Source organism: Ursus maritimus, unplaced genomic scaffold (assembly GCF_017311325.1).
Source record: "Ursus maritimus isolate PB19 unplaced genomic scaffold, ASM1731132v1 scaffold_21, whole genome shotgun sequence".
Taxonomy (NCBI): domain Eukaryota; kingdom Metazoa; phylum Chordata; class Mammalia; order Carnivora; family Ursidae; genus Ursus; species Ursus maritimus.
The window spans coordinates 46,255,591-46,266,116 of NW_024424564.1; the positions used below are offsets into that span (position 1 = coordinate 46,255,591).

General features: G+C 57.4%; 1 protein-coding gene across 1 annotated transcript; it reads right to left on the minus strand.

The window, feature by feature from the left end:
- Positions 1-2,450: 2,450 nt before the first annotated feature.
- Positions 2,451-9,384, minus strand: C1QTNF6 (C1q and TNF related 6). The gene is made up of 3 exons (XM_008705752.2): positions 9,156-9,384; positions 6,146-6,401; positions 2,451-3,036 (listed from the first exon to the last, which is right to left on the minus strand). The coding sequence occupies exons 2-3, from the start codon at positions 6,393-6,395 to the stop codon at positions 2,489-2,491; spliced, it is 798 nt and encodes a 265-aa protein (XP_008703974.2). The 5' UTR covers positions 6,396-6,401; positions 9,156-9,384; the 3' UTR covers positions 2,451-2,488.
- Between the last annotated feature and the right edge of the window lie 1,142 nt (positions 9,385-10,526).

Consider the following 10,526-nt stretch of genomic DNA (forward strand, 5'->3'; position numbering starts at 1 on the left):
TGATACTCAAAGGAGCAGGGTGCCCCCCCTTAAGGGTGTCGGGGGAGCCGACAGGGGTCACTGCCAGTGTAAACATATCTACGTGACTAGCCACGCGCTAGCTTAGAAAATCAGAACCTGCCAAGCCCGCCCACAGTAGGATGAAGTGGTGTGTTTCCCCCCAGAGAATAGCCAACAGTTCTCTCGTAAGTATTAAACACGATATATGAGACGGAAGCCCCAAGTAGGGGCTGCGGGGGTCAGCACTTGTGATTCCCTGGAACATAGACTCCATAGCGTTCTCCTAGGCAAGGTGATGGGTTGTGCTGTCCCTGCAGCCCCTGAACCTAGGGGGGGTACCCAGCACACAGTAGGTGCTCAGCGGGTGTGGTTCAAAGGATGAATGAGGTGCTCACCAGGCCAGCCTCTTTCTTCTGATCCCTATGGCTGCCCCATGAGACCGATTATCTTCATCCCCATTTTATAGACAAGGAAACGGAAGCTCGGATGTGTGGGGACTGGCCTGAGGCCACAGTCAGGGCATGGCCCAGCCGACTCCGAGCTGGCTCCACTAACTTCAAGGCATACCAGCTGATGAGTGCCCAAAGGGGTGGTGTGGGGTGGGGAGCACACGGAAGGGAGCCCTGCAGTGGCACCCCAGCAGAACCGGGCCTGGCCGCCCTCCCAAGGGGGGCAGAGGGAGCCGAGCAGAAAGAACCAGCCTGAATTGCCAAAAAGACACACACGCTTTAATCACTCCGGACAAGCAGGGCAGGGGCGAAGTCAGGCGAGGGGTGGCTGCGTAGCACCAGGCTTCACGGCGCTTGGTCGGGTCCTGCTGCCAGCCCCCAGCCACTTAGCCATGACTCTGTCGGCTATGAGTGAGCACCAGAGACCGCCGCCAGGGCCACCTCTGCCCTGGAGTCGGCATCAGCACCAACGGGTAGAGGCCATTTCCCTCTGGAAAGAGGTTCAGGCCGCCTGGGATAAGGAGAGAAGGCCGGAGACCGCCAGGCTGCCCCACCCTGGGAGAGGGAGAAAGGACAGAAGGCCCGATGTCCCTTGCCTGGCCTTGGTCTCTCCCGGTGCCTGTCTTGGCATCATGGCTCAGAGGAGGCTCCCCCGTGGCTGACCTGGAATGTTACCCGCTTCAGTTCCCTAGACCTGCTGAGGGGTACGAAGCCCGGCCCATGGCCCTGTGGCTTGTGTGAGAGCAGCATCTGGCCGCAGGGGGATCTGCCGGGTGGGAGCCGCCCACCAGGGTCTCAGCACCTTAACCAGGCCTGGAAAGCCAGGGACATTGGGCTGGCGAGAGGGGCCAAGGAGGGTCAGAGAGCACCTGGGGACAGACGTCAGTGTCTGACAGCGGCCGGGAGCCTGGGAGAATGGAGGCCCAAGCACCTTTGGGAGGGTGGGCTGACAGGGTGGGGAAGGGGATGTGTGAGGAGGGGAGGGGTCCTCGCAGGGTACCGTACCGGGTCTATGGGGAGCTGTGGGTCTGGGCTCCCTTCCCCGAGGGCCCTCTTCACCCCCAAATGCTGCAGGCCCCTGGATCCTCCCCTCATAGCACCCTTGCCCTGACCAAGGCCCCCCTGGGGTTTGCTATAATGAAGGGCATTGGGCAGGAAGGAAAGGAATGGACAAGTGTAAGGATACCCCCACCCTGGGGGCTCTATCCCACCTTGGGGAGCTGCGGGTAGGGAGGCGCCACGGTGGCTGAACGCCCAGACACAGACTTCTGTGATGAGAGCCCCGTGCACTTATCTGGGGCTGGTTCCCCGATCCTTGTCTCCCCACCCTGGCTGAACTGGGCGCTCACCAAGGGCAGGGCCAGTCTGATCCACTGCAGCTCCTCCCCCACCGCCCCCACCAAGAGCCTGCCCAGAGTGAGAGCTCAGCAAGCATTTGATGAATGAATGAGTGAACAGCGGCTGCATGGGGGGGTGCACAAGAGAGTGACAGAGAAGGTGGAAGGAGCGAGAGGACAGGGGAAGGTGGGGGGCTCCTAGAGGGACAAGAGAAGTGAAGGACGTCGGGAAGAGTCTAGAATGTTTGGAGGATTCCAGAATGTTTAGGAAGTCTAAGAATGTGCAAGTTCTAGAACCTAGACTCAAGTGGGGACCATAGACCAGCAGCATCCCCATCACCCAGGCACTTCTTAGCCGTGCAGAACCCTGGGCCCGTTCCAGAAGCAGAAGCAGAATCTGCATGTTAGGCCCGTCCCTAGGTGGTTCACATGCACATTCAAGTGTGAGAGGTGCTGATCTAAACAGCTGGGAACATTCTAGAATAGTTAGGTTAGAGGACTTCTTAAAATACGTGCAAGAGAGGAGAGAGAGAGAGAGAGAGAGAGAGGTGTCGGAGGGAAGGAAAGAAGAGGAAGCCCACCCAGAATGCCAGGTCCCGGGGCCCACTTTACAGAGGCGCACACCAAGGCCCTGCAGGAGGACGGCCCCGCCCACACCCCGCCCCCCCCGCCCCCGGGGCCAGGGCCCCCCTGCTGGGGGCACTAATCATCCTCAGGCTTGATGAGGTGGCCGCTGAAGGTGATGTAGGTGTCCACGTCGTCGCTGTAGACAGCGTTCTCCCGCTCGCGCTTGAAGAGACGCACCCAGACGCGGTCCCCGGGCGCCAGCGCCAGCATCACGCTCTGGCTCTGCATGATGCTGCGGTCGCTGGGCTGCGCGTACAGGATGACAGCCGCCTCCTCGTTGTGCACCACGTGCACGTACGTCTCCTTGAAGTTCCAGCTGTGCACGTTGAGGCTGAAGAAGTAGAGGCCGCGCAGCGGGGCGACGAAGTGGCCGGCCACCAGGTCGAAGTGCCCGTCGGGGTTGACGAAGACGGTGTCGAAGAGCAGCGGCTGGAAGCCCTCGCTGCTGTGCAGGGCCGTCTTGCGGCCCACCGAGAAGGCGGAGAAGCGCATCTGGCACGGGCTGCCGGGGCTGCCTGCCTGCCCCTTGGAGCCCTTGGGGCCCTGCGGGCCGCGCTCCCCCCGGGCACCCTCCCGGCCCAGCTTCCCCGGCGTGCCCAGCAGGCCTCGGTCCCCTTTGTCACCTGTGGGGACAAGAAGGGGAAAGTCAGGGCAGGCACCCGGGCCTGCACCGAGGGAGAACCTGCCACCAGAAGGTTGGCCAGAGAAGAGCCAGCATTTACTGAGCACCTACGGCATGCCAGCCATCACCTCCTTGAATGCCCCTCTAAAGAAGATACCGTGACCATCTCCACTCACAGGAAGGTGCAGTGACTCACCCAGGGTCACACAGCTCAGGAGAAGCAGGAGAGGCAAGACTCAGGATGGTCTGTCTTCCACCTGCCCGTTCCCCTCCCCCTACAGCGAAGGTGTGATAACGTTCCCTGGGAAGCCAGGCCTGAACCCCAAGAGTCGCTACACCCAGCCTGACTCCAGTGGAGATGGGGGGTGTGCAGGACGCACTTCGCATTTTTTTTTTAATTTAAATTCAATTTAGTTAACATATAGTGTAGTATTACTCATTTTGGGGTAGAATCCAGTGATTCACCAGTTGTATAGAACACCCAGTGCTCCTTACATCCTGCGCCCTCCTTAATGCCCATCCCCCAGTTACCCCCTCCCCCCCACCTCCCCTCCAGCAGCCCTCAGTTTGTTTCCGAGAGTGAAGAGTCTCCTATGGTTTGACTCCCTCTCTGTTTTCCTCTGATTTTAATTTTCCTTCCGTTCCCTTATGTTCATCTGTTTGTTCCTTAAGTTCCACATGTGAGTGAAATCATATGGTAGCTGTCTTGCTCTGACCGACTTATTTCACTCAGCGTAATCCCCTCTAGTTCCATCCACGTCATTGCAAGTGGCAAGAGCTTATTCTTTTGGACGGCTGACTCGCGCTTGGCACTTCTGACCCAGAGAAGAAGCCAAGAGAAACACCTCCGTCTACCTGAAGGGAGAGGCCCTGGTTAGCCGCGGGCAGCCCTTGGTTGGCATTACGTCCCACTGGGCATTTCACGGTCAGGGTCTTGGTTACTTTGTCTCTATCTTGAAGAGGATCATAGGAACCTCACAGGGGTGGTCCTGGGCCCTCAACAAAATGTCCTGTGGAAGTGTGCTCTACGGACCGCAAATAGCAGGCAGCAGGGTCCCCCCAGCAACGCTCGGCCCGCCCCGACTGCCCGGGGGTCCAGCACATCTCACCTCGTCCTTAGGCACACACGCCCCTGCCCAGCCTTTGCTCCAGGCTGACCTTGACCACAGGAGGAGCAGGTGACCCCCTATGTCTTGAGATACCTGATCCCAAATATTTCCCTGCCGCCTGTCCCACTGCCTGAACTCCCACCACAAGCCACTCCCCTTTGAGAGATCTGCACAGCCCCCGTGTCTTCCCAAGGTCTCCTGGGACCACGGCAATATTGCCGGAAGGAGTAGGAAGGAAGGTGTAGACCTTTGGGGGACGAGCCAGGAAAGAAGCAGGGAGAGGGGGGCCCATGATCTACAGAGGTTTGGCCCCACAGCCTCAATGGAGAAGGACCTCCTCACGTGCACAGCACTTTATAGTTTGCAGGGCATCCTTTTTTTTTTTTTTTTTTTTTTATTAGCAGGCATGACTTGGTTTTATTGTGGTATGTCCATTCAGAGGACCAGGTCTGCTAGGATTTTGTCACAGGGGCTTCAAAACCAGGGATTTAAAGCAAATTAAGAAGAGCAGCCTAATTCATGCGTTCACTAGACAGTGTCCATACTCTTGCTACAGCTATGAAAGAAACTGCCTCTCTGCCCCAGCCCCGAGGGAGGGGGGTGAAAGGTGGTCCTAGGAAGGGGTTACCTTCTCCTTTTTACAAATGAGGAGGCAAGCCGGGGACGGAGAGACCAGCCTGACCCATACAGTGAGGGAGCTAAGCAGCTGGGGCTGGGACCCAGGACTCCTGACGCCAGCCAGGGGCCTCCTGCCACAGCCAAGGGTCCACCCGGCCCGGCAGGCAGCAAAGGCTGGCCCAGGGATGTCCTCCTAAACCTGGGTTTTTAGGAGGATGGTGTGAAGGAAGTCCCTTCAGCGGCCAGGCAGCTCCTTAGCCTCAGGCTGGGGCTCTGGGGGCCTTGGGGAAGATGGGATGCTCGAGGAAGGGAGGCGTCCTCCCCCATGAAATCTGAAGGCCGGAAGTCTCAGAAGCCAGCGGAACCCTGGCTGGAGGATGGAGTGGCCCCATGGAGACTTCAGGGATGGATCCTGGCTTTGCTCCTGACAGCTGTGTGCTCCTGGGAGAGCTCCTCCCCTCTGGGAGGCTCAGTTTCCCCCTCTGCGAAGTGGGAGGAATGACAAAGTACCGACCTCTTGGGGTTGTTGGCAGCACAACCCCAGGTGAAGGGTGTCCAGGGCCTCGCCCCAGCCCTAGCTGTTCACAGACCCTAGCAGCAGAAGCCTCTTCCTGGCTTTCGAGGACAGGGAGCCCGCTCTCACCTGGACAGCGCTAGTGGCTGCCCATAGGTCTCCCTACTTTCACCCTTGTCCCCCACTAGACATTCTCCACAAGACAGTAGAGGGATCCATTTTGCAACCTCAGTGAGATCAGATCCCTCTGCTCGAACCCTCCCCTGCTCCCCATTCTCAGTCAGGGAAACTCAAGTCTGACCCGGCCCCTGTTTCATCTCCAACTTCAGTTCCTCCTCTTGTCCCCTGCTCCTTAAACACACCAGGCCCCCTCCTGCCCCAGGGCCTTTGCACCTGCCGCTCATGCTCCTTGGACTACTCTTCTGCAGATATCCACATGGCTTCTCCCTCACCTTCTCAATGAACCGACACTGACCACCCCATTTCATATGCAACCTATCCCCCGCACGTGCACTCCTGATGCCCCTTACCCTGCTCGACCTTGGCACCGCCATCCCATTTCTCACCATCAAACGTTCTGTCTCATTAACTTGGGCAATATATGTATTGCTCGCTGTCTGCCTCTCCCACGAGAACGGCAGTCTGCACTTCTGTCTGGTTTGCTCCTGCTCCGTCCTCGGAATTCAGAACAGTCCTGGCACACAGTAGTTGCTCAATAAATGCACGAATGACAGAAAGGGTCTGGGAAAATTTCTGTCTGGGTTTTTTCTGCTCCCTCCACCTCACCGACCCCAGCCCAAGGAGAGGGCACCACGCCCTCCCCGTCCCCAGCCAGGCCAGTCTAGCCTGAGCCACGGGCGGGTACTCACCCTTCAGGATGGTGATGTTAATGTAGGGCCTGACCTCAGGCAGCAGGTATGGGAGGGCAGCCGGAGAGGCCGAGGACACTGCTTCATCGGCAGGGGTCAGGGGGTCCTCAGAGTCACAGCACCGCTGACAGTACACAGGGGGACCCGAGGCCACGGCTTCCCCAGAGGAGGGCTCCTCGGCGGGGACCCCAAACATCAAGAGAGGGTGCAAGAGCGCTGCGCAGAGGAGGCCCAGGGCAGCTGTCCCCATGGTGACCTGGAGCAAGGAAGGAGGGGCGGAGACTCTATTCAAGGGAGTGTGCGCACGGTGCAGGTGCACCTGACACCACTCAGGGACGGAGTGCGAGTGTCCCCATTCAACAGATGAGAAGACTGAGACCTACACAGAGAAGCAATTTCTTCAAGGTCACGAAGAGACTGGTGGCCATGCAGGGCCCTCAGGCCGAGTCCCCTGGAACCCAGTCCCCAGGGATTTCCGGCACACGTGGGCCTGGAAAGGAAACCCCTCTAAAGAGAGCCACAGCCAGGAACAGATGAGGGTCCCGGGAAGCCTTTGCTGGGGTGGGCGAGAAAGATGTTCCCGCCACCGTGTGTCCTAACCAATAAGACTGTGAAATGCTCCCCCCATCCCCGCCCCGCCCACCTCCCTTTGGCTTGTTTTCTTGCCACGGACCCCTCCACCTCCAGCAAGCAGAGGCCACAGGTGCTGCATGAGGGAGGCTAGTGGGCCCTTGGGACAAAAGCAAATGATTCTGCAGGCTTGTTCTTCGGGAGAGGGGTCGAGCGGCTGAGCCCATGGTCTGGCACATTGAGTACCATGGTCTTGACAAAGATCTGGGAAAGTTCATTTATTCTAGCAGTCAGGAAGCAACATCCATCAGAGAAAATGCACGGGGTTATGCACAGTGACGCTGTTACTGTATGTTTGAGAATTCAGGAGGAGGTATGCAGAATTGCCCACTGCAGACCACTGCTAGCCTGCCTGTACAGCGTGCGCAAGGCAGAAGCAGATACCTCTCTGTGCCAACAGGTTAGAAACAAAAGAAGAAAAGAAGTCATTTTTGGAGGAATGCAACACTGAGGGCGTGTAGGTTGGCAAGGGCTGTTGTCAACCCACCTCCCCCTCAGCACCTTTGTGCAGTCAACAACCCACGCAGCTCTACCTTACACAGAGGCCCCAAGGCTCTGGAGTTCATTCATTGGAAGATGGTTGTGTCAATCATCATAGACCTACCAATCAGCTGCCAAGGGGGTAAATTGGAATTAAGGAGCAAGACTAGGAGGTCTGGAAGATTCAAAGGGATCGGAGAAGTCCAAGGGTTTATGAAGATGGGTCTTTGACCCTGGCCAAGAGAGGTTCCAGAGCTCCAGGAGAGGGGCAGGAAGTGGCCAGGACAGCAGACACTGGGGACAGGCTGGGGCTGGGTGGGCAGGAAGCCCAGCAAAGAGCCTTTGAGGTGGTAGCAGTGTTTGGGGGCTGGCATGTTATCGCAGGATCAGAAACTCGGCTCTTGAAACCAGACTGGTTTTTACACTTCTGGCGTTTCTTTGTTTATTTCCTTTTTGTTCCTTTAACATTTAGTACAATTCAAAAATATTTTTTCTGTGGTTAATACATGTAGAGAAGGTAAAATTATTATTATTTTTTTAAAGTACTATTCTATCTTCACCAAGCACTGAGGTAAGGAATGGGTTTTAAAGGGCTTGAGCTACCCCCCAACACACACACACACACACACACACACACACACACGCTCTCTCCACCGTGCTAGGGGCTGGGTAGTAGCAGGGGAAGGGGGGGCAGGCAGTCCCCAGAGATACCACCCCTCTCTTAGAGGTGACCGTTCCCGAGCTCCACCCTGGTCTGCTTTCCTGGTTCTGCTCAACAAGGCAGATCAACTTCTCAGAGATCAACATTCTCTCTGTCCAATATTATCACCCTCGGCCAGTGTTTGTAAATGTCGCATCTCTGTGATTTTTGAGAAGAGCAAAAATCCCCTTTTTCCTGGCCATAGATGTGACTTTATGGGAAAGGGTGAGGCCTTAGGGTTGGCCCTAAGATCCCATGATAGTTTACAAGCTGTGTGACCTCCGGCTGGTAGCTTAACCTCTCTGGGCTTCCCCCGCTGCTCCTTGACACTTACAAGGAGGTGAAACCAATGCCCAGCTCCCAGGTTATTTGGGAGGATCTGAATGCAGGGAAAGTGCCTGACTTGTAAAAGACTGTTAATACAAAGGAGAGCAGGGGGACTAGTCAATAACATTGCAATAACATTGTACGGTGACTACACTTATCAGTGGTGAGCTCTGAGTAATGTATAGAATTGCCGAATGACTATGTTGCGTGCCTGAAACGAATGTAACATTGTATGTCAATTACACTTCAATAATAAACAAATAAGATTTAAAAAGTGTTCCTTCCTGTGACAGACAAAGCCTCTTCCCAGTGCCTACTTGGATTAGGAAGAACAGAATTTTGCCCGGAGGACTGGCATGGTTGGGGATGTTTCTGTTGGCAGAGGCCAGATGGGAGTCAAAAGCTCTGAGACAGAACTGTGACCTGGGGAGAGCAGGAAGCAGGAAGCAAAGCAGCCTTGAACAAGAGTAGTAATAACCACAGCCAAGATCATGGACTGGTCCTGGGGGAGGGCTCCAGGCAGGGATCGAGGGTGGGGGACTGTGCCATCTGGAGTGATTTGGGGGGTCCCTGCTGCCTCCACTCAGGAGCTGGGAGCTCTCTGGGATGGGAGGGGGCTGGGCCTGCTGAGCTGAGCTGGTGAGTGTCCGGGCAGTATGGCAGAGTTCTTCTGGGGGGGCTTTGGGGCTTTGGTCTCAGTCAGCAGGAGGGAAGGGGGGAAGGAGAGCTAGAGGGGCTGGGGGCAGGGGGCAGAGGGAGAGAGCAGAACCCAAGATGTGTCTAGGAAGAGAGGAGGGAGGAAGGGAATTCCCGGCTCTGACTCCAGCCCCCTGGGCCTTGCTGGAGGAAGTTACAGGACCTTTCATCACTCACCCTGCGTCCAGCAGCCTCCACAGCGGCTCACGGACCCCCGACCTCTGGGCAGTGTCTGGCTCCTTGGCCCATGTCTGCTTGTTGCTGGCCTAGACCCCCAGGCCGAGCTGAAGAGGGAGGGAGAAAAGGAGGGAGAGAGGCGGAGGGAGGGCGGAGGGAGCGGGCTGAGCTGGCTTCCCACTTCCCTCCTCCCTGCTCCCTCCCCTCCAGCCTCTGGGATCTTCGGGAGATAAAGGGAGCCAAGGGAGCTGGGGATTTCCTTTGCTTAACTCTTTGGTGGTCCAGTGGGGTCTGGTTTGATTCCGAGACCCAACAGAGTCAGAGAAGGAAGGGGCCCGAGGCCCCTCGAGGTACAGGCTGGAAAATCGAGGGACAGGAAGGGTCAGGAGCCCCCCAAGGTGCTCAGAAAGGGGGAGGCAGTGCTGGAATCCGGGGTGAAGGGTGGGCTTGGCCTATTTGCTCTGCGTGGCAGGGGCAGGATGCAGAGCGGAAAGGTCACGGGCGCCCGCCTGCAGCTCCAAGTTCTAATCCTGGCACTGCTGCCCACTGGCATGGGACTTGGGCCCATCCCTTAACCTCTCAGTCCCTAGGTGTCTGCAGAACTCCAGTCCCCAGCCCCCTTGCGTCAGGCCCAGGGGAGGCTCAGCACTTGTCCAGTGAGTCGATGAGCAGGGATTACCCCCTCAGGTATCAGGTAAGGGCTGGGCAGCCAGGTCAACACCCCTCTCCCCAATGGACGCCGAAGTCCCTCTTCTCCGCCTGGAAATCTCCCCTGATCGGTCCATCCCCTGGGTCTTCTGGAGCCAACCCCTCTTTGGAAATGACCCCCCGAGAAGCGTCCTGTTCACAGGAGGGACAGGCTGTGTAGTGTGCCCCTGGGCCTGGGCCGGGTCCTGCCCAGCTTCCCTCCGGATGGGCTGTGGAGGTTTTCCAAAGGCTGCAGCCCTGGGACCCTGGGGTCGGAAACCCCTGTGCAGACTGTCTCCAATGTCCCTCCTGCTCCAGCACCCTCTCCTTCCGCACTGGCTGAGGACCTACTGCCTGGGTCGGGCCCCATCTTTGCAGGGGCTTTTGGTAGCTGAAGGGTGTTCCCATCCATTATTTCACCTAAGCCGACCCCAGCCTTGCGCTTTCCCAGGGTCACAAAGCTAGTGAAGAGGAGCCACAACCCCACAGAAAGGAAGGGGTCCCCACCCCACTGGAGTCCTATGAACATGCCTGGGCGTGGGGGATGACGGGGGGGGGGCTGGCAAAGGCTGCAGTTCCCTGTCTGTCCCTGAAAAGAGGGAGGTGGTGACATGACAGCCCTCTGTACAGAAATGTTGAGATCCAAGGGGGATGGATTTCCGTCTGGGGCTTTGGGCACTGAAC